The sequence below is a fragment of the Oncorhynchus clarkii genome, chromosome 12 (genome assembly GCF_045791955.1).
Source record: "Oncorhynchus clarkii lewisi isolate Uvic-CL-2024 chromosome 12, UVic_Ocla_1.0, whole genome shotgun sequence".
Taxonomy (NCBI): Eukaryota; Metazoa; Chordata; class Actinopteri; order Salmoniformes; family Salmonidae; genus Oncorhynchus; species Oncorhynchus clarkii.
Window position 1 is genome coordinate 23084821 of NC_092158.1, and position 27413 is coordinate 23112233.

The 27413-nt window shown below is 45.7% G+C and overlaps 1 protein-coding gene across 1 annotated transcript in view; it reads right to left on the reverse strand.

Annotated features, from left to right (window-relative positions):
• The window catches only part of LOC139421935 (leucine-rich repeat-containing protein 75B-like), a 46433-nt gene that overhangs the window by 16185 nt on the left and 2835 nt on the right, over positions 1-27413 (reverse strand). Inside the window, exons 2-3 of the mRNA XM_071173072.1 lie at positions 17215-17343; positions 15806-15918 (exon numbers count right to left, since the gene is read on the reverse strand). Of these exons, the coding sequence (XP_071029173.1) occupies positions 15806-15918; positions 17215-17343 (242 nt within the window). The remainder of the gene's footprint in view (positions 1-15805; positions 15919-17214; positions 17344-27413) is intronic.

The following is a 27413-nucleotide window of genomic DNA, read 5'->3' on the forward strand; positions in this document are numbered from 1 at the left end:
TTGTCTTATGCTATGTGCTGAATATGGCCCTTGATTGGCTACAGTCAGTGCTTCTTCTTGTTTTTGTTGAGCTAGATAACATGCTATTGTAGACACAAATGAAATAGATTTTGATCTATCTCTCCTGGGACATGATTCCGAACAATACAGGACTAAATGGCTCTGCACCTTTCACACTGTTATAGGACTGAGCTGACAAGTAACAAAGCAAGGTCTGGGTTTCATTTATGCATGAGCTCTGAAATGAATACAGTGACTTTCTGTCACTGGAAAGCATGCTATTGTACAAGTAATACTCCTTTTTTTCCTATAAATGAGAGAACATGCCTATAGCTGTAACCTTTACTGTAAGACTAGGCAGGGAGAATTAATGAAACACAGGGCTTCTAATGGGTAGCCCTGCTGTCCCCCCACACTCTCTCTCACTCTTTCTTTCCCTCCCTACCTCACTCTCTCCCTCCCCCTTTCTCCTTCTCTCAATTTTAGGGCTTTATTGGCATGGGAAACCTGTTTACATATGTCTCTCTCTCGTTTACCCTAGAGCCCCAGCTAAGACCGCTGAACAGCTCTGTGCTCTCTCTGAGGCAACTGTTGAACAAAATCGACACAAAGAAAATCATCTGGGAGAAGCAAGAGAACAAAATCAATGTGAGAAATTATTTTAACGATGGGACCAACTTGAGATATAGGGAGCATGAGAGAAACAGAGAGAACACCAGAGAGGTTAGATGGGGAAGAATACTCTATAGCATAAATACAACAATTGAGGAAAAGCATCACTTCCCTATGTGAAGTATACCCATTATCAAACAACAAATGATCAAATACCCATTATCAGTTAAACCATTATGAATTGTGCCCTAAATGCTACTAGTATTCACAGCACAAACTCTTACGCACTTTTTCAGTAAGCCGTGAAATTTACTTGAATAGGAATGGTGTTGACAGTGTTCCAGTGCAGTCTGGCTGAGGCTGCCTGGCTGGGTAGTTAGGGTAAAGGCTGTGAGAAGATGGATGATTTACAGAGAGGAGCATGCTGCCAGAGTAGAGCCTGCAAATGAACACAGTGGGAGAGCCTTGGTAGTTAGTGTTGAGGCTATGAGTAGAGAGGCTGCTATTTAAAACAATGTTTAACCTTTATTTAACTAGGCAAGTCAGTTAAGAACAAATTGTTATTTTACAATGACGGCCTAGCCCAGCAATACCCTCCCCTAACCCGGACAATGCTGGGCCAATTGTGCACCGCCTTATGGGACTCCTGATCACGTCCGGTTGTGATACAGCCCGGGATCGAACCAGGGTCTGTAGTGATGCCTCTAGCACCTAGATGCAGTGCCTTAAACTGCTGCGCCACTCAGGAGCCTGAATAGTTAGGGTGGAGGCTGTCAAGGGCAGGCAGAGGTCAGTAATAATCCCGGGCAGTGACAAAGTACAGAACGAAAGGCAGGCTCAGGGCAGGCAGAATGGTCAAAACTAGAAAAAAGGAACAATAGAAAGACCGGCACAAGGGGTAAACCGCTGGTAGGCTTGACAGACAAAACGAACTGGCAACAGACAGAGAAAAAAGGTATAAATACACTGAGGATCATGGGGAAGATGGGCGACACCTGGAGGGGGGTGGAGACAAGCACAAAGACAGGTGAAACAGATCAGGGTGTGACAGTACCAGTCAAAAGTTTGGACACCTACTCATTATAGGGTTTTTCTTAATTTGGACTATTTTCCACATTGTAGAACTTTTAAACTCGGACAAAACAGAGATGCTTGTTCTAGGTCCCAAGAAACAAAGAGATCTTCTGTTGAATCTGACAATTAATCTTAATGGTTGTACAGTCGTCTCAAATAAAACTGTGAAGGACCTCTGCGTTACTCTGGACCCTGATCTCTCTTTTGAAGAACATATCAAGACCATTTCAAGGACAGCTTTTTTTCCATCTACGTAACATTGCAAAAATCTGAAACTTTCTGTCCAAAAATGATGCAGAAAAATTAATCCATGCTTTTGTCACTTCTAGGTTAGACTACTGCTATGCTCTACTTTCCGGCTACCAGGATAAAGCACTAAATAAACTTCAGTTAGTGCTAAATACGGCTGCTAGAATCCTGACTAGAACCAAAAAATTTGATCATATTACTCCAGTGCTAGCCTCCCTACACTGGCTTCCTGTCAAAGCAAGGGCTGATTTCAAGGTTTTACTGCTAACCTACAAAGCATTACATGGGCTTGCTCCTACCTATCTCTCCGATTTGGTCCTGCCGTACATACCTACACGTACGCTACGGTCACAAGACGCAGGCCTCCTAATTGTCCCTAGAATTTCTAAACAAACAGCTGGAGGCAGGGCTTTCTCCTATAGAGCTCAATTTTTATGGAACGGTCTGCCTACCCATGTCAGAGACGCAAACTCGGTCTCAACCTTTAAGTCTTTACTGAAGACTCATCTCTTCAGTGGGTCATATGATTGAGTGTAGTCTGGCCCAGGAGTGGGAAGGTGAACGGAAAGGCTCTGGAGCAACGAACCGCCCTTGCTGTCTCTGCCTGGCCGGTTCCCCTCTTTCCACTGGGATTCTCTGCCTCTAACCCTATTACAGGGGCTGAGTCACTGGCTTACTGGGGCTCTCTCATACCGTCCCTGGGAGGGGTGCGTCACCTGAGTGGGTTGAGTCACTGATGTGATCATCCTGTCTGGGTTGGCGCCCCCCCCCTTGGGTTGTGCCGTGGCGGAGATCTTTGTGGGCTATACTCAGCCTTGTCTCAGGATGGTAAATTGGTGGTTGAAGATATCCCTCTAGTGGTGTGGGGGCTGTGCTTTGGCAAAGTGGGTGGGGTTATATCCTTCCTGTTTGGCCCTGTCCGGGGGTGTCCTCGGATAGGGCCACAGTGTCTCCTGACCCCTCCTGACTCAGCCTCCAGTATTTATGCTGCAGTAGTTTATGTGTCGGGGGCTAGGGTCAGTTTGTTATATCTGGAGTACTTCTCCTGTCCTATTCGGTGTCCTGTGTGAATTTAAGTGTGCTCTCTCTAATTCTCTCTTTCTCTCTTTCTTTCTCTCTCTCGGAGGACCTGAGCCCTAGGACCATGCCTCAGGACTACCTGACATGATGACTCCTTGCTGTCCCCAGTCCACCTGGCCGTGCTGCTGTTCCAGTTTCAACTGTTCTGCCTTATTATTATTGGACCATGCTGGTCATTTATGAACATTTGAACATCTTGGCCATGTTCTGTTATAATCTCCACCCGGCACTGCCAGAAGAGGACTGGCCACCCCACATAGCCTGGTTCCTCTCTAGGTTTCTTCCTAGGTTTTGGCCTTTCTAGGGAGTTTTTCCTAGCCACCGTGCTTCTACACCTGCATTGCTTGCTGTTTGGGGTTTTAGGCTGGGTTTCTGTACAGCACTTTGAGATATCAGCTGATGTACGAAGGGCTAAATAAATAAATTTGATTTGAAGACATCAAAACTATGAAATAACAAATATGGAATCATGCAGTAAGCAAAAAAGTGTTAAACAAAATATATTATATATTTTAGATTCTTCAAAATAGCCACACTTTGCCTTTGACAGCTTTGCACAGTCTTGGCATTCTCTCAACCAGCTTCATGAGGTAGTCACCTGTAATGCATTTCAATTAACAGGTGTGCCTTAAGTTAATTTGTGGAATATCTTTCCTTAATGCGTTTGAGCCAATCAACTGTGTTGTGACAAGGTCAATCCAAGATGGCATAGCAGTCAGACATCTTTGTCCTCGTCTAGTCGTGTCCCATGTATAAATCGTTTTATATATTTTTCTTCGCATATATTTTTTTAAACATTTTTCTAAACCTCAACTTCAAAATAGTCTCCTGCAACACGCCTCACCCAATGTGGTGTGGATCAGATTTTTTTCTAAAGTATTTTTCTTTACTTCTGAACTTGAATCCTCCAACAGAAGCTAGCCCGCTAACTAGCTACTAGCAAGTAGTCAGCTAACCACTGCTAGCGGTCATCAGCTAACCTATAGCTCAGAAAACTCTTGCCACTTTGCACAATGCGATTCAAACCAGAGCATACCAGACCTATTTTCTCTCCATATCCCTGGATTCCTATCGCAAGCTCTGAACCTTTTCACCTGGATCATCGCATCTAGCTAGCTGCAAGCCAGGAGTAGCCACTCGGATAACGTCTCTGTCCCAAAGCAAGCACCAGTTAGCCTGGAGCTAGCCCATGCTAGGCCCATCTCCCGGCTAGCTGAAGAGGTCCATCAGCCACTTCGGGGCTACAATACCTATTTTGCCAATTGGCCCGGACCCCTTTTACTGCCGGTACGGAGCTCCTTCACAACTGGACTACCGACGTAATCTGCCCAAGGGGGTTATTCAACTGGCTCCTACGTCATGACGTAACCTGAATGCCCATCTGCTAGCCTGCTAGCCGCGGCCCGCTAGCTGTCGAGAGCATATCAGACTGTTAGCTGAATAGGTCCATTGGACAATTTTTTGCGCCACTATACCTATTTTGCCAATTGGCTTGGACCCCCTTTACTACACGAAGCCCTGCTTATCCATCACGACTGGACTACCGACGTAATCTGCCCGAGGGTTGTTTTTTACCAACAGGCCCCTCCGTCGCGATGTCCCCTGAATGCCCATTTGCTAGCCTGCTAGCCGGGACCCGCTAGCTGTCTAGAGCATATTGGACTGTTTAGCTGAAGAGATCCATCGGCCAATTTCTCGGGCCACTATACCTATTTTGCCAATTAGACTGGACCCCTTTGATACACGGAACCTTACTAATCCACATGAGGAGGCTATCACAGACTTCCTCCGTCGCGACGTCCCTCTAAGGCCCTTCTGCTAGCTTGCTAGCCCCGGCCTGCTAGCTGTCTGAATCGCTGTGTCTCCAGCCAGCCTAAATACTCACTGGACCCCTATGATCACTCGGCTACGCATGCCTCTCCCTAATGTCAATATGCCTTGTCCATTGCTGTTCTGGTTAGTGATTATTGTCTTATTTCACTGTAGAGCCTCTAGCCCTGCGCAATATGCCTTAGCCAACCCTTTAGTTCCACCTCCACACGTGATGACATCAGCTGGTTTAAAGGTTTCTAGAGACAATCTCTCATCAATCAATGCCTAGGTTTACATCCAATGTATTCACATCCCACCATACCTTTGTCTGTACATTATGCCTTGAATCTATTCTATCACGTCCAGAAACCTGCTCCTTTTACTAACGTACTAGACGGCCAGTTCTTATAGCCTTTAGCCGTACCCTTATCCTACTCGTCCTCTGTTCCTCTGGTGATGTAGAGGTTATTCCAGGCCATGCAGTGCCTAGCTCCACTCCTATTCCCCAGGTGCTCTCATTCCCCCCCCCCCCACCTTTATTTAACCAGGTAGGCTAGTTGAGAACAAGTTCTCATTTACAACTGCGACCTGGCCAAGATAAAGCATAGCATTGTGAACAGACAACAGAGTTACACATGGAGTAAAAAATTAACAAGTCAATAACACAGTAGAAAAAAAGAGTCTATATACATTGTGTACATTGTTTGCAAATGGCATGAGGAGGTAGGCGAATAATTACAATTTTGCAGATTAACACTGGAGTGATAAATGATCAGATGGTCATGTACAGGTAGAGATACTGGTGTGCAAAAGAGCAGAAAAGTAAATAAATATAAACAGTATGGGGATGAGGTAGATAAAATTGGGTGGGCTATTTACAGATAGACTATGTACAGCTGCAGCGATCGGTTAGCTGCTCAGATAGCAGATGTTTGAAGTTGGTGAGGGAGATAAAAGTCTCCAACTTCAGCGATTTTTGCAATTCGTTCCAGTCACAGGCAGCAGAGAACTGGAACGGAAGGCAGCCAAATGAGGTGTTGGCTTTAGGGATGATCAGTGAGATACACCTGCTGGAGCGCGTGCTACGGGTGGGTGTTGCCATCGTGACCAGTGAACTGAGATAAGGCGGAGCTTTACCTAGCATGGACTTGTAGATGACCTGGAGCCAGTGGGTCTGGCAACGAATATGTAGCGAGGGCCAGCCGACTAGAGCATACAGGTCGCAGTGGTGGGTGGTATAACAAAACGGATGGCACTGTGATAAACTGCATCCAGTTTGCTGAGTAGAGTATTGGAAGCTATTTTGTAGATGACATCGCCGAAGTCGAGGATCGGTAGGATAGTCAGTTTTACTAGGGTAAGTTTGGCGGTGTGAGTGAAGGAGGCTTTGTTGCGGAATAGAAAGCCGACTCCAGATTTGATTTTAGATTGGAGATGTTTGATATGAGTCTGGAAGTAGAGTTTACAGTCTAGCCAGACACCTAGGTACTTATAGATGTCCACATATTCTAGGTTGGAACCATCCAGGGTGGTGATGCTAGTCGGGCGTGCGGGTGCAGGCAGCGAACGGTTAAAAAGCATGCATTTGGTTTTACTAGCGTTTAAGAGCAGTTGGAGGCCACGGAAGGAGTGTTGTATGGCATTGAAGCTTGTTTGGAGGTTAGATAGCACAGTGTCCAAGGAAGGGCCGGAAGTATACAGAATGGCGTCGTCTGCGTAGAGGTGGATCAGGGAATCACCCGCAGCAAGAGCAACATCATTGATATATACAGAGAAAAGAGTCGGCCCGAGAATTGAACCCTGTGGCACCCCCATAGAGACTGCCAGATGACCGGACAACATGCCCTCCGATTTGACACACTGAACTCTGTCTGCAAAGTAGTTGGTGAACCAGGCAAGGCAGTCATTAGATAAACCGAGGCTACTGAGTCTGCCGATAAGAATATGGTGATTGACAGAGTTGAAAGCCTTGGCCAGGTCGATGAAGACGGCTGCACAGTACTGTCTTCTATCGATGGCGGTTGTGATATCGTTTAGTACCTTGAGCGTGGCTGAGGTGCACCCGTGACCGGCTCGGAAACCAGATTGCACAGCGGAGAAGGTACGGTGGGATTCGAGATGGTCAGTGACCTGTTTGTTGACTTGGCTTTCGAAGACCTTAGATAGGCAGGGCAGGATGGATATAGGTCTGTAACAGTTTGGGTCCAGGGTGTCTCCCCCTTTGAAGAGGAGGATGACTGCCACAGATTTCCAATCTTTGGGGATCTCAGACGATATGAAAGAGAGGTTGAACAGGCTGGTAATAGGGGTTGCGACAATGGCGGCGGATCGTTTCAGAAATAGAGGGTCCAGATTGTCAAGCCCAGCTGATTTGTACGGGTCCAGGTTTTTCAGCTCTTTCAGAACATCTGCTATCTGGATTTGGGTAAAGGAGAACCTGGAGAGGCTTGGGCGAGTAGCTGCGGGGGGGGGGGGGGGGGGAGCTGTTGGCCGAGGTTGGAGTAGCCAGGAGGAAGGCATGGCCAGCCGTTGAGAAATGCTTGTTGAAGATTTCGATAATCATGGATTTATCGGTGGTGACCGTGTTACCTAGCCTGAGTGCAGTGGGCACCTGGAAGGAGGTGCTCTTGTTCTCCATGGACTTTACAGTGTCCCAGAACATTTTGGAGTTAGCGCTACAGGATGCAAATTTCTGCCTGAAGAAGCTGGCCTTTGCTTTCCTGACTGACTGCGTGAATTGGTTCCTGACTTCCCTGAACAGTTGCATATCGTGGGGACTATTCGATGCTATTGCAGTCAGCCACAGGATGTTTTTGTGCTGGTCGAGGGCAGTCAGGTCTGGAGTGAACCAAGGGCTATATCTGTTCTTAGTTCTGCTTTTTTTGAACAGAGCATGCTTATCTAAAATGGTGAGAAAGTTACTTTTAAAGAATGACCAGGCATCCTCAACTGACGGGATGAGGTCAATATCCTTCCAGGATACCCGGGCCAGGTCGATTAGAAAGGCCTGCTCGCAGAAGTGTTTTAGGGAGCGTTTGACAGTGATGAGGGGTGGTCGTTTGACTGCGGATCCGTAGCGGATACAGGCAATGAGGCAGTGATCGCTGAGATCCTGGTTGAAGACAGCGGAGGTGTATTTGGAGGGCCAGTTGGTCAGGATGACGTCTATGAGGGTGCCCTTGTTTACAGATTTAGGGTTGTACCTGGTGGGTTCCTTGATGATTTGTGTGAGATTGAGGGCATCTAACTTAGATTGTAGGACTGCCGGGGTGTTAAGCATATCCCAGTTTAGGTCACCTAACAGAACAAACTCTGAAGCTAGATGGGGGGGCAATCAATTCACAAATGGTGTCCAGGGCACAGCTGGGAGCTGAGGGGGGTCGGTAGCAGGCGGCAACAGGGAACAAATACTTATTTTCCACCATAATTTGCAAATAAATTCATTAAAAATCCTACCATGTGATTTTTCTGGATTTTTTTTCCTCATTTTGTCTGTCATAGTTGAAGTGTACCTATGATGAAAATTACAGGCCTCTCTCATCTTTTTAAGTGGGAGAACTTGCACAATTGGTGGCTGACTAAATACTTTTTTACCCCACTGTACCTAGGTGTCTGGCTAGACTGTAAACTCTCCTTCCAGACTCACATTAAGCATCTCCAATCCAAAATTACATCTAGAACCAGCTTCCTATTTCACAACAAAGCATCCTTCATTCATGCTGCCAAACATACCCTCATAAAACTGACCATCCTGCCGAACCTCGACTTCGGCGATGTCATTTACAAAATAGCCTCCAACACTCTACTCAACAAATTGGATGCAGTCTATCACAGTACAATCCGTTTTGTCACCAAAGCCCCATATACTACCCACCACTGCGACCTGTATGCTCTCTTTGGCTGGCCCTCGCTTCATACTCGTCGCCAAACCCACCTGCTCCAGGTCATCTATTAGTCTTTGCTAGGTAAAGCCCAGCCTTATCTCAGCTCACTTGTCACCATAGCAGCACCCACCTGTAGCATGCTCTCCAGTAGGTATATTTAACTGGTCACCCCCAAAGCCAATTCCTCATTTGGCCGCCTTTCCTTCCAGTTCTCTGCTGCCAATGACTGGAACGAACTGCAAAAATTACTGAAGCTGGATACTTGTATCTCCCTCACTAGCTTTAAGCACCAGCTGTCAGAGCAGCTCACAGATCACTGCACCTGTACATAGCCCATCCAACTACCTCATCCCCATACTGTTATTTATTTGATTTATTTAGCTCCTTTGCACCCCAGTATCTCTACTTGCACATTCATCTTCTGCATATCTATCACCCCAGTGTTTAATTGGTATATTGTAATTACTTCGCCACCATGGCCTATTTATTGCCTTACCTCCCTTATCTTACCTCATATGCACACATTGTATATAGACTTTTTCTACTGTATTATTGACTGTTTCTTTATTCCATGTTGTTGTATGTGTTGAACTGCTTTGCTTTATCTTGGCCAGGTCACAGTTGTAAATGAGAACTTGTTCTCAACTAGCCTACCTGGTTAAATAAAGGTGAAAAAAGTTGGGGTGGTATACAGAAAGAAGATAGTCCTATTTGGTAAAAGACCAAGTAAATAGTATGGCAAAAGAGCTCAAATAAGCAAAGAGAAATGACAGTCAATCATTACTTTAAGACATAGAGGTCAGTCAATGTGTACTTTGAAAGTTTCTTCAAGTGCAGTCGCAAAAACCAAGCGCTATGATGAAACTGGCTCTCATGAGGACCGCCACAGGAAAGGAAGACCCAGAGTTAGCTCTGCTGCAGAGGACAAGTTCATTAGAGTTACCAGCCTCAGAAATGCAGCCAAATAAATGCTTCACAGAGTTCAAGTAACAGACACATCTCAACCTCCACTGTTCAGAGAAGCCTGCGTGAATCAGGCCTTCATGGTCGGATTGCTGCATAGAAACCACTACTAAAGGACGCCAATAAGAAGATACTTGCTTTGTTCAAGAAACACAAGCAACGGACATTAGACCGGTGGAAATCTGTCCTTTGGTCGGAGTCCAAATGTTTTATATTTGGTTCCAACTGCTGTGTCTTTGTGAGAAGCGGAGCAGGTGAACGGATGATCTCCACATGTGTGGTTCCCACCACGAAGCATGGAGGAGGAGGTGTGATGGTGCTTTGCTGGTGACAGAGTCAGTGCTTTATTTATAATTCATGGCACACTTAACCAGCATGGCTACCACAGCATTCTGCAGCGATACGCCGTACCATCTGGTTTGCACGTAGTGGGACTATCATTTGTTTTTCAACAGGACAATGACCCAACACACCTTCAGGCTGTGTAAGGGCTATTTGACAAAGGAGAGTGATGGAGTGTATCAGATGACCTGGCCTACACAATCACCTGACCTCAACCCATTTGAGATGGTTTGGGATGAGTTGGACCGCAGAGTGAAGGAAAAGCAGCCAACAAGTGCTCAGCATATGTGGGAACTCCTTCAAGACTGTTGGGAAAGCATTCTAGGTGAAGCTGGTTGAGAGAATGCCAAGTGTGTGATTTGTTTAACACTTTTTTGTTTACTACATGATTCCATGTGTTATTTCATAGTTTTGATGTCTACACTATTATTCTACAATGTAGAAAGTAGTAAAAATAAATAAACCCTTGAATGAGTAATTGTGTCCAAAAAAAATGGTACTGTCCATCATAACTGTAGCAGTGTTGACTAAATACATTTCCATTGGGATGGAGGCAGAGTAAACTGTTGAGAGGGTGGGGGGAATGACTATTGGGGGAGCAGCATGACCATTGAGGGGGTTTGGGAACCAAGTTAAATTAAAAACAAAAATGGTAATAAAAGAAGTACTAATATATATATTAACAACAACAACAGTGATGCCTGAGAGTAAAAATCCGTTGGGGGGGAATGTCCATATGGGGGGGAATGACGATGACGACAGAAGCCGTTTCTCTCTCCTATCTCAAGGCCATCAGACTGTTAACTAGCCATCACTAGCCAGTTTCCACCCGGTTACGCAACCCTGCACCTTAGAGGCTGCTGCCTTATATATATATATATATATATATATATATATAGACGTGGACTCCCTGGCCACCTTAATAATGGAGCACTAGTAACTAGTAATGTTTACATACTGCTTTACTCATCTCATATGTATATATTGTATTCTATTCTACTGTTCTTTTAGGCAATACCACTCCAACATTGAGCAATATAATATTTATATATTTCTTAATTCCATTATTTTACTATTAGATTTGTGTGTGTTGCTGTGAATTGATAGATACTACTGCACTGTTGGAACTAGGAACACAAGCATTTTGCTACACCTGCAATAACATCTGCTAAATATGTGTACGTGACTGATAAAATTTGACTGTCGTCAGCGTACTTGATGATGAAGTTGGAACTGTATCGTGGGTATACCCACGCAGGGAATAGAGAAGGGGACTGATGACGCACCCTTCTGGGCCTCTGTGTTGAGGAGGTAATGTTGCCTACCATCACCACCTGGGAGCGGCCCGTCAGGAAGTCCAGGACCCTGTTGCATAGGGAGGAGACCCAGGGCCTTGAGTTCTGAAATGAGCTTATAGGGCACTATGGTATTGCAGGCAGAGCTGGAGTCGATGAACAGCATCCTCGCATATGCATTCCTTTTGTCCAGGTGGGTAATGGCAATGTGAAGCGCAATGGCAATTGTGTTGTCATTGGATCTGTTAGGGCTGTAGGTGAATTGGAGAGGGTCTAGTGTGTCGGGGAGGTAGGAGGTGATATGGTCTTTGACAAGCCTCTTGAAGCACTTTATGATGACGTAAGTGAGTGCATCTGGTCGGTAGTCGTTCAGTTACTTTCGTTTAGGGCACAGGGATGATAGCGTACATCTTGAAGCAGATGGGTATAGCGGCCTGAGCTAGGGAGATTTAAAATGTCAGAGATCACAGCCAGCTGGTCTGAACATGCTCTGAGGGCATGGCTAGGGATGCCGTCTGGGCCGGCAGCCTGCTAGGGTTAACACGTTTGCATGACTTACAGTTGAAGTTGGAAGTTTACATACACTTAGGTTGGAGTCATTAAAACTCGTTTTTCAATCACTCCACAAATTTCTTGTTAACAAACGATAGTTTTGGCAAGTCAGTTAGGACATCTACTTTGTGCATGACACAAGTAATTTTTCCAACAATTGTTTACAGATTATTTCACTTATATTTCACTGTATCACAATTCCAGTGGGTCAGAAGTTTACACACTAAATTGACTGTGCTTTTAAACAGCTTGGAAAATTCTAGAAAATGATGTCATGCTTTAGAAGCTTCTGATAGGCTCATTGACATCATTTGAGTCAATTGGAGGTGTACCTGTGGATGTATTTCAAGGCCTACCTTCAAATTCAGTGCCTCTTTGCTTGATATCATGGGAAAATCAAAAGAAATCAGCCAAGACCTCAGGAAAAAAATGGTAGACTTTGTAGACTGGTTCATACTTGGGAGCATTTTCCAACCGCCTGAAGGTACCACCTTCATCTGTACAAACAATAGTATGCAAGTATAAGCTCAGGAAGGAGACACATTCTGTCTCCTAGAGATGAACGTACTTTGGTGCGAAAAGTGCAAATCAATCCCAGAACAACAGCAAAGGCCCTTGTGAAGATGCTGGAGAAAACAGGTACAAAAGTAACTATATCCACAGTAAAACGAGTCCTATATTGACATAACCTGAAATGTAACTCAGCAAGGAAGAAGCCACAACTCCAAAACCTCCATAAAAAAGCCAGACTACAGTTTGCAACTGGACACTGGGACAAAGATTGTACTTTTTGGAGAAATGTCCTCTTGTCTGATGAAACAAATATAATTGTTTGGCCATAATGACCATCGTTATGTTTGGAGGAAAATAGGGGAGGTTTGCAAGCCGAAGAACACCGTAACGGCCGTTGGTGGAAGAAGGTGAGGACCAAGGTGCAGCGTGGTAAGTGTTCATCATTTTAATGGTAAAACTGAACACTATCAAGCAACAAGCAACAAATGAACAACCAAAACAGCTCCGTCAGGTGCAAAACACACTAAACAGAAAATAACTACCCACAACCCATAGTGGGAAAACAGGCTGCCTAAGTATGGTTCTCAATCAGAGACAACAATCGACAGCTGCCTCTGATTGGGAACCATACCAGGCCAAACACAGAAATACAAAACCTAAAATACACAACATAGAATGCCCACCCCAAATCACGCCCTGACCAAACTAAAACAGAGACATAAAAAAGGAACTAAGGTCAGGACGTGACAAACACCATCCCAACTGTGAAGCACGGGAGTGGCAGCATCATGTTGTGGGGGTGTTTTGCTGCAGGAGGGACTGGTGCACTTCACAAAATAGATGTCATCATGAGGAAGAGAAAAGCATGTGGATATATTGAAGCAACATCTCAAGACATCAGTCAGGAAGTTCAAGTTTGGTCACAAATGGGTCTTCCAAATGGACAATGACCCAAAGCATACTTACAAAGTTGTGGCAAAATGGCTTAAAGGACAACAAAGTCAAGGTATTGGAGAGGCCATCACAAAGCTCTGACCTCAATCCTATAGAAAATTTGTGGGCAGAACTGAAAAAGCTTGTGCGAGCAAGGAGGGAACCAAACCTTACACCAGCTCTGTCAGGAGGAATGGGACAAAATTCTTATTGTGGGAAGCTTGTGGAAGGCTACCCAAAACGTTTGACCCAAGTTAAACAATTTAAAGGCAATGCTACCAAATACTAATTGAGTGTTGTAAACTTCTGACCCACTGGAAATGTGATGAAAGAAATAAAAGCTGAAATAAATCACTCTACTATTATTCTGACATTTCAAATTCTTAAAATAAAGTGGCGTTCCTAACTGACCTAAGACAGGACATTTTACAAGGATTAAATGTCAGGAATTGTGAAACTGAGTTTAAATGTATTTAGCTAAGGTGTATGTAAACGTCCGACTTCAACTTTACATACGTCCTCAATGGAGACTGTGATTGTGTAGCCCACGTTGTCATCTGGGGCTCTCCTGGCAGCCTAGGGTCATTGTGCTCGAATCTTGAGAAAAGGGTGTTTAGCTCACCCGGTAAGGTGGTGTTGGTGATCATGATGTGGCTGGCTTTCCTTTTTGTAATCTGTAAATGTTAAGAGCCCCTGCCACATATGCCTTGTGTTCGACCCGCTGAATTGCTCCTCCACTTGTCCCTATACTTGTGATTCACCATCTTGATCCATCTGTATAAGTCATATTTGTACTGTTTAAAAGCAGCTTCTCTCTTTCAATTTCCCTACAAGGCTGCTATCAATCCACGTTTTGAAGTGGGTTTGTTTTGAAAGATACTATTGGTATCACGTCATCTATGCATTTTTTTATGAATCCGGTGACTGCGTTGGCATATTCATTGACGTTATCTCCAGAGGCGTCCACGTGATCAAAATAATCTTGGAGCATGAATTCTGATTGGTCGGACCAATGCTGTTCAGACCTGACCCTCAGAACTTCCCTCTTGAGTCTTTGTTTGTAAGAGATGAGACTAAAATTTAGCTTTTTGGCCATCAAGGAAAATGCTATGTCTGGTGCAAACCCAACACCTCTCATCACCCCGAGAACACCATCCCGACAGTGAAGCATGGTGGTGGCAGCATCATGCTGTGGGGATGTTTTTCATTGGCAGGGATTGGGAAATTTGTCAGAATTGAAGGAATGATGGATGGCGTGAAATACAGGGAAATTCTTGAGGGTAACCTGTTTCAGTCTTTGAGACTGGGATGGAGGTTCACCTTCCAGCAGGACAATTTCCCTAAACATACTGCTAAATCAACACTTGAGGGGTTTAAGGGGAAACAGTTAAATGTCTTGGAATGGCCAAGTCCAAGCCCAGACCTCAATCCAATTGAGAATCTGTGGTATGACTTAAAGATTGCTGTACACCAGCGGAACTCATCCAACTTGATGAAGCTGGAGCAGTTTTGCCTTGAATGGGCAAAAATCCCAATGGCTAGATGTGCCAAGTTTATAGAGACATACCCCAAGAGACTTGCAGCTGTAATTGCTGAAAAAGGTGGCTCTACAAACTATTGACTTTGGGGGGGGGGGGTGAATAGTTATGCAAGCTCAAGTTCTGTTTTTTTGTCTTATTTGTTTGATTCACAAGAAAAAATCATTAGCATCTTCAAAGTGGTAGGCATGCTGTGTAAATCAAATGATACAACCTCCCCCAAAAATATACCATTTTAATTCCTGGTTGTAAGGCAACAAAAAAGGAAAAATGCCAAGGGGGGTGAATACCTTCGCAAGCCACTGAGTATTTGTTGTAAAAGTTTGGCGCCAAACTAGTGGCAGTTGTGAAAACATTCAATAGTTGCAGTTAATTGAAAATAATGCCATTGTTGATTAGATGCTTTTTTCATTAATTAGACTATTTTCTCTTAACCATGTGGTCTATCTACTAGAAACTCATGGACAATATGGACACAGATATAATAAATGAACACTATATAAAAAATATATATTTTTAAAGTTATTCAAGAATAAATGACCAGAATGACGATACATTGCCATAGATTTTCTGTTAATTACTGAAGATTGCAGTAACTTCGGTAAATTACCGGTAGCTTTGCAACCCTATCCAAGAAACTAACAAAATAGATATGGTGGAAGCTGGTGCTACTGTGTAATTATCTAACACATGAAATCCTTGCTGTTACTGTACAGTAAAGCACCCAATATCAGGAGTGACTAATCTCTAACAAACACTCACTGAACACGAGACTGTTCTGTTTCAGAGATGTTAGTGGGCTTAAGTAGTTTTTTGGGGCCGTGCGTACTGTATCACTCCTCTGATGTCCGTTTGCTGTTCGCTGTTCATTTGTTTGCAGTGGAGTTATGGCAGTAGCTGTCCCAGTTAGTGGATGTGCCAGCGATAGATGGACAGATCGGCAGACGGACAGACTCACCAGGCCTGCGACTTCCTCCTGGGAAGGCTTTGTCTCATCCACTTGGAGTGAGGGGTCAGGTGGAATATCAGCTGTCTGCATATCTTGTTGGATGACTTCAGTGTATCTCTTTCCTGTAATATATACACACACACTACATTACATTACATTACTTACATACATACATACATACATACATAGGGTGAAAGTGTCAAAGTGACTGCTCTTGTTGACTCTGAACTGAATACGTTTAATGAAAATAGGCCTATTTTCCTTTCCGACATCATGAACAATGGAATGAGACCCCTGCATTTTCCTTCATATGATGTCAAATGCATCATACGGGGATGATTTCTGTAAAACATTTTGCGACTATGTCAACAATGCACTAATGAAACAAATACCAAAATATTGTTTTTGAGTGGAATTTTCCTTTAAACCCCATTTAGGACAACAGGTAACATTGTGACGCCTAATAATTCATTGATACATTTTAGAAGCCCAAGGCAGAACATCTTGGATACACATATTTCAATGGACCACTGTTTCACTTATGTCCTTGCAACCCCTATTATGCCACATTGAGCTGTGTAGTGATGGGGCTGTTTCCTTTGTTCTTCGAATGTTGGTTTAAAATGTGAAGGTTATTTATATTGTCTGATCCCCTTCACTCATCCCACTACAAACAATCCAACCATTTGGCTGCTATCACCACATTATCTCAAGGCCCTTCTCCCTTGTCCATCCAACATTGTTATACATCAAAATATACTTTAGCATCTCTGTCAGTCCCTCTCTCCTTGGTCTTGCTCTTGTTCCATTGCTCTTTCTCCCTCATAATAACATGTTTTTCTCTTTGATGTGAATTGGGGCATTGTCAACATGGAATCAAATTCAAAATTGCTTCAGAATATGCACAGGCAGTAGCCACCACATGGCTCTTGAGATATAGATACACAGTACTATGGTTGAATGCACAATAAAGGTCATGTTTTGAAGCAGTGAAACTGGTTCTTCACGTTTTGATGAGTTGTTGTTGACATTGGATTGTACTTTTGACAGTTGTAGAAATGACACCACACTGTGACTGACCTACTTCTTGTCATTAGTTATAAATAGGCGCCCCATGTTTCCAGCACCTCGAGTGAATACCTGCACACACACACAAATGCGTCATTCAGAGCCTAATCATAACTGTATGATTTATGGCAGCAGTTGGAAGGCTGGAACCAAACCAAATGGCCTAGCAGTCATATTTCTAAGACCATCATCTATTTGCTCTTGAATTGACCCTTGCAGCCGTGGATTCCTAAACGTTCAATTTTCTGTGCCTGATCTCATTTGATGTTCCCTGACAACAGCACGGCTGAGGTGGTTGAGACAAACAGACAAACAGACAGCTCAACAGTCAGACATTACAATGGGCTTACCCTCTTTGGACACTGCATGTCTTTGGCCAGGCTGAGCAAGAGCTCATGGGAGATTGGATCCACCAGGTTGAGAAAGGCTGAGTTCTTATAGAGGATATCATTGAGGGATGTTCCCTGTAGTCCCAAGTCCTGTGGGAACACAGAGCAAGAGAGAATAATCTACCATTGGTGTTTCTTTTCAATCATTCCAAGATCCAACAAGGGGGGAATTACAATATTTTTAAGTGCAAGTCATGCATCATTAAGTATTCAAGTGACATGATGTGGACTGCTTAATGGTAACAGATTATCAATGTATTTACATAATCCTTTCATCAGCCACTTTCATTGTTATGTTCATTTATCAAGCTGAGAGGATTTTACACTAAGAGTGCCAAACGGGACAAGGCACAGGATAGGCAGGGGTGTGGGATGGGGGTTTAAAAGCAGGACAATTTCTCCCAAAATGACATTTCAAACACACAACAACTAAAGTGATGTGCTGTGCCCTCAGTCACCCCTAACAGTAAAATTATGTTCTATTGCATAACATGCACTCTAGGGACAGTGACTTTACTGCTGTGATCTGCATGGGGTCTGCAATGTGCCTTAGGACACTTCCATCCCTAAAAGCCTTGGGTTTTTACACACAACACTGAACATACTCCAGAGCTATCCAAAAAATACCTCTAAAAACACCACGCAGGCACTTAGAGAAATGGTTCAAGTCTACAGCACTCCCGCTCCCCACCATCTTCTATGGAATTCAAATGGCATGCGTGTGTGATGTGCAGAAGGGTTTAATAAAAACGAGGAATGAGAACCTCCCCAGAGGTTGTTCTTACTAGTATCATCTGCAGGGCTGCTGCTATTTGCAGTGAGTGTAAATAGAGTGAGGCAAAGGAAGCTGCAACGTCAGGTAATGCTCTGAGGGCTGCTCTGAGGGCTGCTCTGAGGGCTGCTGCTGGTGAGGGGGATTGATGTCATCGTGAACCCGGGTTTGAGACGTAACGCTTTGACACACATCAAAAGGCCTTCGATGCAACCCTCACCAACCTCCCATATCGAGGAGGATGAGATCAACCAAACACACACCTCCCTGAAACAAATGAGCTGAAACCGCAGGCAAGCCGTGACAGAAAGCCTCGAAAAGAAAACCTCCACCACAATGAAAGGTTAAGGCGGAGTAGAGCAGAGGAGGACAAAACTAAATTCAGGAAAACATTTATCCCCTCATAATTAATTTGTTTCAGGACTTGGTTTACTAACGGGTTCTAAGTCAAATGGGGGCTATATGATATCAAGGTAAATCATACAAAATAGGATTTTCTCCATTTCTGTTCTACAGTACGTGCAAAGCTGCTGTTGGTCTGTTTACTTGCTGGACTCCATGCAATGTGAAGATGGTAGTGTAATGAACACAAGGGGAGACAGAGAGCTGGTTTCAAGCACAGGGTGCAGCAGGTGTTTATTGCAAAGGACATCCTCAGGAGGCAGGTAGCTGGGTCCAAGAGCAGGCAGAAGGTCATAAACGGGGTCCAAAAGGGCAACAGTACAGTCAGGGAAAAGGCTAGTAATGTAGTCTGGGAGATCAGGCAATAGGTAGATAACAGGAAATCCGCTAGGCTAAAGTACAGGCAGGGAATAGGCAAAAGGCGTTGTTAGTGAGGCAGGCAAAACTATCATACACGGGAGGAGGAAATTGAGGGAAACACAGCGCTCCGTAAGCCATGTGTCACAAAACAAACAGCACCTCACAGTGATGGGGTGCAGAACTGAACAGGTGAACAGGTGAACAGGTGATTAGAATTCAGGTGATTGGGATCTGGAGAGTGAGCTGCGTTCAGGGGATCTAGGTGTTTGAGTGTGTGAGCTGCATTCAAGGGATCTACGTGTTTGAGTTGGAAGCAGATGTTACAGGCTCTTGACGGCCTCGGAAGCTGAGCAGGGGGCCTCCCCCAGGAACGTGGAGCTGGGCGGTCAGGACGGTTACAGTGGAAAGCGGCTGGGTCGAAGATGTCCTGGACTGGGACCCAGGAACCCAGGACCATTCTTCTGGTTCGTACCCCTCCCAATCCATCAGGTAGTGGATGCGACCACCCAGGCGCTTGGAATCAAGGAGGGCTTGAAAGGAATAAGCCGGTGCACCGCCGACGTCAAATAGATGGGGTGCGTCGAGGTGCGCCACAGGAGGATGGAGAGGGCTGTACCTCACAGGCTTGAGAAGGGACACATGGAAAGATGTGGAGACGGTAGGTGACAGGATTGATGCAGTGTGTTATTTTGAAGGGACCAATGAACTGTGGACTGAACTTTTTGCATGGGTCACGAAGCCGGATGTCCAGTGTAGAGAGCCACACACGTTGCCCAAACTGGCTCACTCTGTCGAAACCACTCATCGACGGCAGGCACAGTTCCCGGGTTCTGTCTCCCATGGCAACACGGGGGGTTGGTATCCGAGGACACACTGAAAAGGAGTGAGATGGAGTGAAGAATGCACCAGGGAGTTCTGTGCATATTCGGCCCAGGCTAGATAGCGACTCTTGTGTGGATGGTGGGTGCAGTGTTGGCGAAGGTATTTCCCTATTTCCTGATTCAGGTGTTCCATCTGCATGTTGGTTTGGGGATGGTATCCGGAGGATAGGCTGATGGAGACCCCCAGTCGGTCGCAGAAGGCTCGCCACACCCTGGAGATGAACTGGGGTCTCCGAAACGATGTCTTCAGGGATCCCATACAGACGAAACACCTGTTGGAACATGCACTCAGCCATTTCCATGGCATTAGGTAGATGCGGAAGGGGGATGAGTCGGCACAGCTTGGAGAACCTGCGTTCAGGGGATCTAGGTGAGCTGCGTTCAGGGGATCTAGGTGTTTGAGAGTGTGAGCTAAGTTCAGGGGATGTAAGTGTTTGAGGGTGTGTTGGAAGCAGACATTACAAGTAGCACATCTTGGAGAACCTGCGTTCAGGGGATCTAGGTGAGCTGCATTCAGGGATCTAGGTGTTTGAAAGTGTGAGCTAAGTTCAGGGGATGTACGTGTTTGAGGGTGTGAGTTGGAAGCAGACATTACAAGTAGCAGACGAGGGCATAGGGCTATACATGTACAGTGCCTTTGGAAAGTATTCAGACCACTTTACTTTTTCCACATTTTGTTAGGTTACAGCCTTATTCAAAAATGTATTAAATTGTTTTTCCCCTCATCAGTCTACACACAATACTCCATTATGACAAAGCAAAAACTGTTTTTTAGACACTTTCAGTTTTAGAATAAGGCTGTAACGCAACAAAATTTTGAAATGTCAAGAGGTTTGAATACCTGTCAACGGGTTTTCCAGTCCGGAGCCTCCGGAGACGATCCACGGTCTGGATCCTCTGGCGACTATCCACGGCCCCGATTCCTCCGGCGACGATCCACGGTCCTGAGTCCCCGGCGACGATACGCGGTCCGGAGCTTCTGGCGACGATCCACGGTCCGGTTCCTCCGGCGACGATCCACGGCCCGGTTCCTCTGGTGACTATCCACGGTCCAGAGTCCCCGGCGACGATCCACGGTCCGGTTCCTCCGGCGACAATCCCTGCACCAGAGTCGCCACCGAAACGGGCGGATCCGCGAGCGGAGCGGGGTCTACGTCCCGCACCGGAGACGCCACCGAGGCTAGATGCTCACCCGGACCCTCCCCTATAGATTCAGGTTTTGCGGCCAGAGTCCGCACCTTTGGGGGAGGTACTGTCACGCCCTGACCTTAGAGATCCTTTATTCTCTATTTTGGTTAGGTCGGGGTGTGACTAGGGTGGGCATTCTAGGTTCTTTATTTCTAGGTTGGCTTGGTATGGTTCCCAATCAGAGGCAGCTGTCTATCATTGTCTCTGATTGGGGATCATGTTTAGGCAGCCTTTTCCCACCTGTTTGTTGTGGGACCTTGTTAATGTATTGTTGCTTGTGAGCACTGCATAGCTTCACGTTCGTTTCTTTCTTCTGTATCGTTACGGTGAGTTTCATAAATTAAACATGTGGAACTCTATGCACGCTGTGCCTTGGTCCGTTTATTACAACAACAATCGTGACACCTTTGCCTTTCAAGGCCCCCCATGGCTTCAACCCTGCCCAGTCATTTGAAATCCATCAATTGACTGATTTCCTTATATGAACTGTAACTCAGTAAAAAGGTTACATTTGTTGCATGTTGAGTTTTATATTTTTGTTCAGTATAGTATATCTGAAGAAAACGTAGGATAGTACATGTACAGCAATAATTGAATAGGGTGGCCTTGACTAGAACATAGTATATACATATGAAATGGGTAAAAGTAGTATGTAAACATTATTAAAGTGACCAGTGTTCCATAATTAAAGTGACCAGTGTTACATGTCTATGTACATAGGGCAGCAGCCCCTAAGGTGCAGGGTTGAGTAACCAGGTGGTAGCCAGCTAGTGACTAAGTTCAGGGCAGGGTACTGGGTAGAGGCCGGCTAGTGATGGCTATTTAACAGTCTGATGGCTTTGAGACAGAAGCAGTTTTTCAGTCTCTCTGTCCCAGCATTGATGCACCTGTACTGAGCTCGCCTTCTGGATGATAGCGAGCAGGCCGTGGCTGAGGGGGCCGAGACAAATTTCTTCAGCCTCCTGAGCTGTTGCGCCTTCTTCAACACACTGTCTGTGTGGGTGGATCAGTTCAGGATGAGAACTCTCTTGGTAGATAAAATGGTCTAAATCAAATCAAATCAAATCAAATCAAATTTTATTTGTCACATACACATGGTTAGCAGATGTTAATGCGAGTGTAGCGAAATGCTTGTGCTTCTAGTTCCGACAATGCAGTAATAACAAGTAATCTAACTAACAATTCCAAAACTACTGTCTTGTACACAGTGTAAGGGGATAAAGAATATGTACATAAGGATATATGAATGAGTGATGGTACAGAGCAGCATAGGCAAGATACAGTAGATGGTATCGGGTACAGTATGTACAAATGAGATGAGTATGTAAACAAAGTGGCATAGTATAGTATAAAGTGGCTAGTGATACATGTATTACATAAGGATACCGTCGATGATATAGAGTACAGTATATACGTATGCGTATGAGATGAATAATGTAGGGTAAGTAACATTTATATAAGGTAGCATTGTTTAAAGTGGCTAGTGATATATTTACATCATTTCCCATCAATTCCCATTATTAAAGTGGCTGGAGTTGAGTCAGTGTCAGTGTGTTGGCAGCAGCCACTCAGTGTTAGTGGTGGCTGTTTAACAGTCTGATGGCCTTGAGATAGAAGCTGTTTTTCAGTCTCTCGGTCCCAGCTTTGATGCACCTGTACTGACCTCGCCTTCTGGATGATAGCGGGGTGAACAGGCAGTGGCTCGGGTGGTTGATGTCCTTGATGATCTTTATGGCCTTCCTGTGACATCGGGTGGTGTAGGTGTCCTGGAGGGCAGGTAGTTTGCCCCCGGTGATGCGTTGTGCAGACCTCACTACCCTCTGGAGAGCCTTACGGTTGAGGGCGGTGCAGTTGCCATACCAGGCGGTGATACAGCCCGCCAGGATGCTCTCGATTGTGCATCTGTAGAAGTTTGTGAGTGCTTTTGGTGACAAGCCGAATTTCTTCAGCCTCCTGAGGTTGAAGAGGCGCTGCTGCGCCTTCTTCACGATGCTGTCTGTGTGAGTGGACCAATTCAGTTTGTCTGTGATGTGTATGCCGAGGAACTTAAAACTTGCTACCCTCTCCACTACTGTTCCATCGATGTGGATAGGGGGGTGTTCCCTCTGCTGTTTCCTGAAGTCCACAATCATCTCCTTAGTTTTGTTGACGTTGAGTGTGAGGTTGTTTTCCTGACACCACACTCCGAGGGCCCTCACCTCCTCCCTGTAGGCCGTCTCATCGTTGTTGGTAATCAAGCCTACCACTGTTGTGTCGTCCGCAAACTTGATGATTGAGTTGGAGGCGTGCGTGGCCACGCAGTCGTGGGTGAACAGGGAGTACAGGAGAGGGCTCAGAACGCAACCTTGTGGGGCCCCAGTGTTGAGGATCAGCGGGGAGGAGATGTTGTTGCCTACCCTCACCACCTGGGGGCGGCCCGTCAGGAAGTCCAGTACCCAGTTGCACAGGGCGGGGTCGAGACCCAGGGTCTCGAGCTTGATGACGAGCTTGGAGGGTACTATGGTGTTGAATGCCGAGCTGTAGTCGATGAACAGCATTCTCACATAGGTATTCCTCTTGTCCAGATGGGTTAGGGCAGTGTGCAGTGTGGTTGAGATTGCATCGTCTGTGGACCTATTTGGGCGGTAAGCAAATTGGAGTGGGTCTAGGGTGTCAGGTAGGGTGGAGGTGATATGGTCCTTGACTAGTCTCTCAAAGCACTTCATGATGACGGATGTGAGTGCTACGGGGCGGTAGTCATTTAGCTCAGTTACCTTAGCTTTCTTGGGAACAGGAACAATGGTGGCCCTCTTGAAGCATGTGGGAACAGCAGACTGGTATAGGGATTGATTGAATATGTCCGTAAACACACCGGCCAGCTGGTCTGCGCATGCTCTGAGGGCGCGGCTGGGGATGCCATCTGGGCCTGCAGCCTTGCGAGGGTTAACACGTTTAAATGTCTTACTCACCTCGGCTGCAGTGAAGGAGAGACCGCATGTTTTCGTTGCAGGCCGTGTCGGTGGCACTGTATTGTCCTCAAAGCGGGCAAAAAAGTTATTTAGTCTGCCTGGGAGCAAGACATCCTGGTCCGTGACTGGGCTGGGTTTCTTCCTGTAGTCCGTGATTGACTGTAGACCCTGCCACATGCCTCTTGTGTCTGAGCCGTTGAATTGAGATTCTACTTTGTCTCTGTACTGGCGCTTAGCTTGTTTGATAGCCTTGCGGAGGAAATAGCTGCACTGTTTGTATTCGGTCATGTTACCAGACACCTTGCCCTGATTAAAAGCAGTGGTTCGCGCTTTCAGTTTCACACGAATGCTGCCATCAATCCACGGTTTCTGGTTAGGGAATGTTTTAATCGTTGCTATGGGAACGACATCTTCAACGCACGTTCTAATGAACTCGCACACCGAATCAGCGTATTCGTCAATGTTGTTATCTGACGCAATACGAAACATCTCCCAGTCCACGTGATGGAAGCAGTCTTGGAGTGTGGAGTCAGCTTGGTCGGACCAGCGTTGGACAGACCTCAGCGTGGGAGCCTCTTGTTTTAGTTTCTGTCTGTAGGCAGGGATCAACAAAATGGAGTCGTGGTCAGCTTTTCCGAAAGGGGGGCGGGGCAGGGCCTTATATGCGTCGCGGAAGTTAGAGTAACAATGGTCCAAGGTCTTTCCTCCCCTGGTTGCGCAATCGATATGCTGATAAAATTTGGGGAGTCTTGTTTTCAGATTAGCCTTGTTAAAATCCCCAGCTACAATGAATGCAGCCTCCGGATAAATTGTTTCCAGTTTGCAGAGAGTTAAATAAAGTTCGTTCAGAGCCATCGATGTGTCTGCTTGGGGGGGGATATATACGGCTGTGATTATAATCGAAGAGAATTCTCTTGGTAGATAATGCGGTCTACATTTGATTGTGAGGAATTCTAAATCAGGTGAACAGAAGGATTTGAGTTCCTGTATGTTTCTTTCATCGCACCATGTCACGTTAGTCATAAGGCATACGCCCCCGCCCCTCTTTTTACCAGAAAGATGTTTTTTCCTGTCTGCGCGATGCGTGGAGAAACCTGTTGGCTGCACCGCTTCGGATTGCGTCTCTCCAGTAAGCCACGTTTCCGTGAAGCAAAGAACGTTACAGTCTCTGATGTCCCTCTGGAATGCTACCCTTGCTCGGATTTCATCAACCTTGTTGTCAAGAGACTGGACATTGGCAAGAAGAATGCTAGGGAGTGGTGTGCGCTGTGCCCGTCTCCGGAGTCTGACCAGAAGACCGCCTCGTTTCCCTCTCTTTCGGAGTCGTTTTTTTGGGTCGCTGCATAGGATCCACTCCGTTGTCCTGTTTGTAAGGCAGAACACAGGATCCGCGTCGCGAAAAACATATTCTTGGTCGTACTGATGGTGAGTTGATGCTGATCTTATATTCAGTAGTTCTTCTCGACTGTATGTAATGAAACCTAAGATGACCTGGGGTACTAATGTAAGAAATAACACGTAAAAAAACAAAAAACTGCATAGTTTCCTAGGAACGCGAAGCGAGGCGGCCATCTCTGTCGGCGCCGGAAGTACAGAATACCATGAGCTAATCTATATCAGGTGAACAAAAGCTTGAGATTTCCTTCACACTTGAAGCAGCACACCAGTTGTTATTTATGAAAAAACATACTCCACCCGCTTTTGACTTCTCCGAAGTCGCTGTATGATCCTGCCACTGCATGGAGAATCCACTGAGTACTACGTGCATAGCGTCATCATCTAGCCAACTTTCAGTAAAACACAATATTGCAACTTCTCAAGTCTCTCTGATAGGAAACGCTCGAACAAAGCTCATCCATCTTATTCTCGAATGATGGGACATTTGCCAATAGAACGGAGGGGAGCGCCGTTCGGTTTTCTCTTCGCCTCAATTTCACCAGGACATCACCTCATCTCCCATGTCTATGCCTGCAGCGTTTTGGTCGACCAATGGAACAAAGGAATAGGGTACAGCATGAACAGTGGAACAGCTGTTGAAGACGTATTTGAAGTTGAAATCGAGGTTAGTAACTGTCAATCTGATGTCTAGAAGTGCTTGGTGGTCATATGTGATAATAGGATTAACTTTCTGTACAAAAAAGGTAAGGATAAACACGATAAAAGTCACTATAAAGAAAAGTTTGGTTGGAACTCGTAAGATGTTCGGCGCTATCTTGTCACAGATCTTGTCATGAGGCTGAGAGAAAATGTTTTAAAGCAAGTTTTCTGCAATTCTACACATGTTTCCATGGCTTATGACGTGTTCATATGCTATCTGGGGGGGGCAGCCAACTTGTTCATATGCTATCTGGGGGGCCCCGACCTCCAGAGGGCCCAAAACCGACATGTTTATATGCTATTTGTATTTTTTGAGGGGTTGGGGGTCAGTGCCCTGCGTACCCGGTCGGTAATCCAGCCATGGACAAGAGAAGGTGGAGCTGAGCAAGTTTTCATTAATGTAACATCAGGGCTACAGGGAAGCAGAGCAGCGCAAGGTCACGCCTTTTGCCGCTGTTTCAATTTGATGATTGGAACGTGGCTCAGATAATTCATACATTTGTGTGCAATTCACAAGCACCATCCAGCATGGCAGGATAAATATGTGGACACATTTAATGTACACTATGTAGAACTGTGTAATGTAGGAAAACATTGCATTTCTGTGTCCCTGAGAATAATATCTAAGGAATAGAAAATTGGCCTTTCGTTTAACATATTCAGTGGTTGCCCTCTATATACTCTATTTGTCATGATCGTCGTAGGAAGGAGACCAAAGCGCAGCTTGGTGTGAATACATACTTTTAATGTAAGACGAATGAACACAAAGTACACTAAACAAACAAACAAACGTGACCGCTATCAACACTGAGTGCAAACGTGCAACATCACATAGACAATCACCCACGAATTACCCAAGGCATATGGCTGCCTGAATATGGTTCCCAATCAGAGACCGATAAACAGCTGCCTTTAATTGAGAACAAATCTAGGCAACCATAGACATACAAAACACCTAGACAAGTGAACAACCCCATAAACATACCAAAACCCTAGACAATACAAAAACACAACAAACCACCCCTTGTCACACCCTGACCTAACCAAAATAATAAAGAAAACAAAGAACTAAGGTCAGGGCGTGACAGTACCCCCCTTCCCCAAAGGTGCGGACTCCCGGGCCGCCAACCTAAACCGATACGGGAGGGTCTGGGTGGGCATTACTCCGCGGTGGCAGTTCTGGTGAGGGACGTGGGCCCCGCTGAACTTCTGACTCGGCCCACTTACGTAATGTCTCTGGAGCGGGAACACTCACCACCTACCCCAGAATAGAGGACGCCACTGGAGTGAGTGGCGCCTCTGGACTGGCAGGAGACTCTGGCAGCGCCGGACAGGGGGGAGCACCTGTAGGGAGGAGACGGAGAGACAGCCTGGTGCGGGGGGCTGCCACCAGAGGCCTAGTGCGTGGAGGAGGCACCGGATAGACCGGAGCATGGAGGCGCACTGGAGGTCTCGAGCACCGAGCCTGCACAACCCTACATGGCTGCATATTCCCCGTAGCCAGGCCAGTGC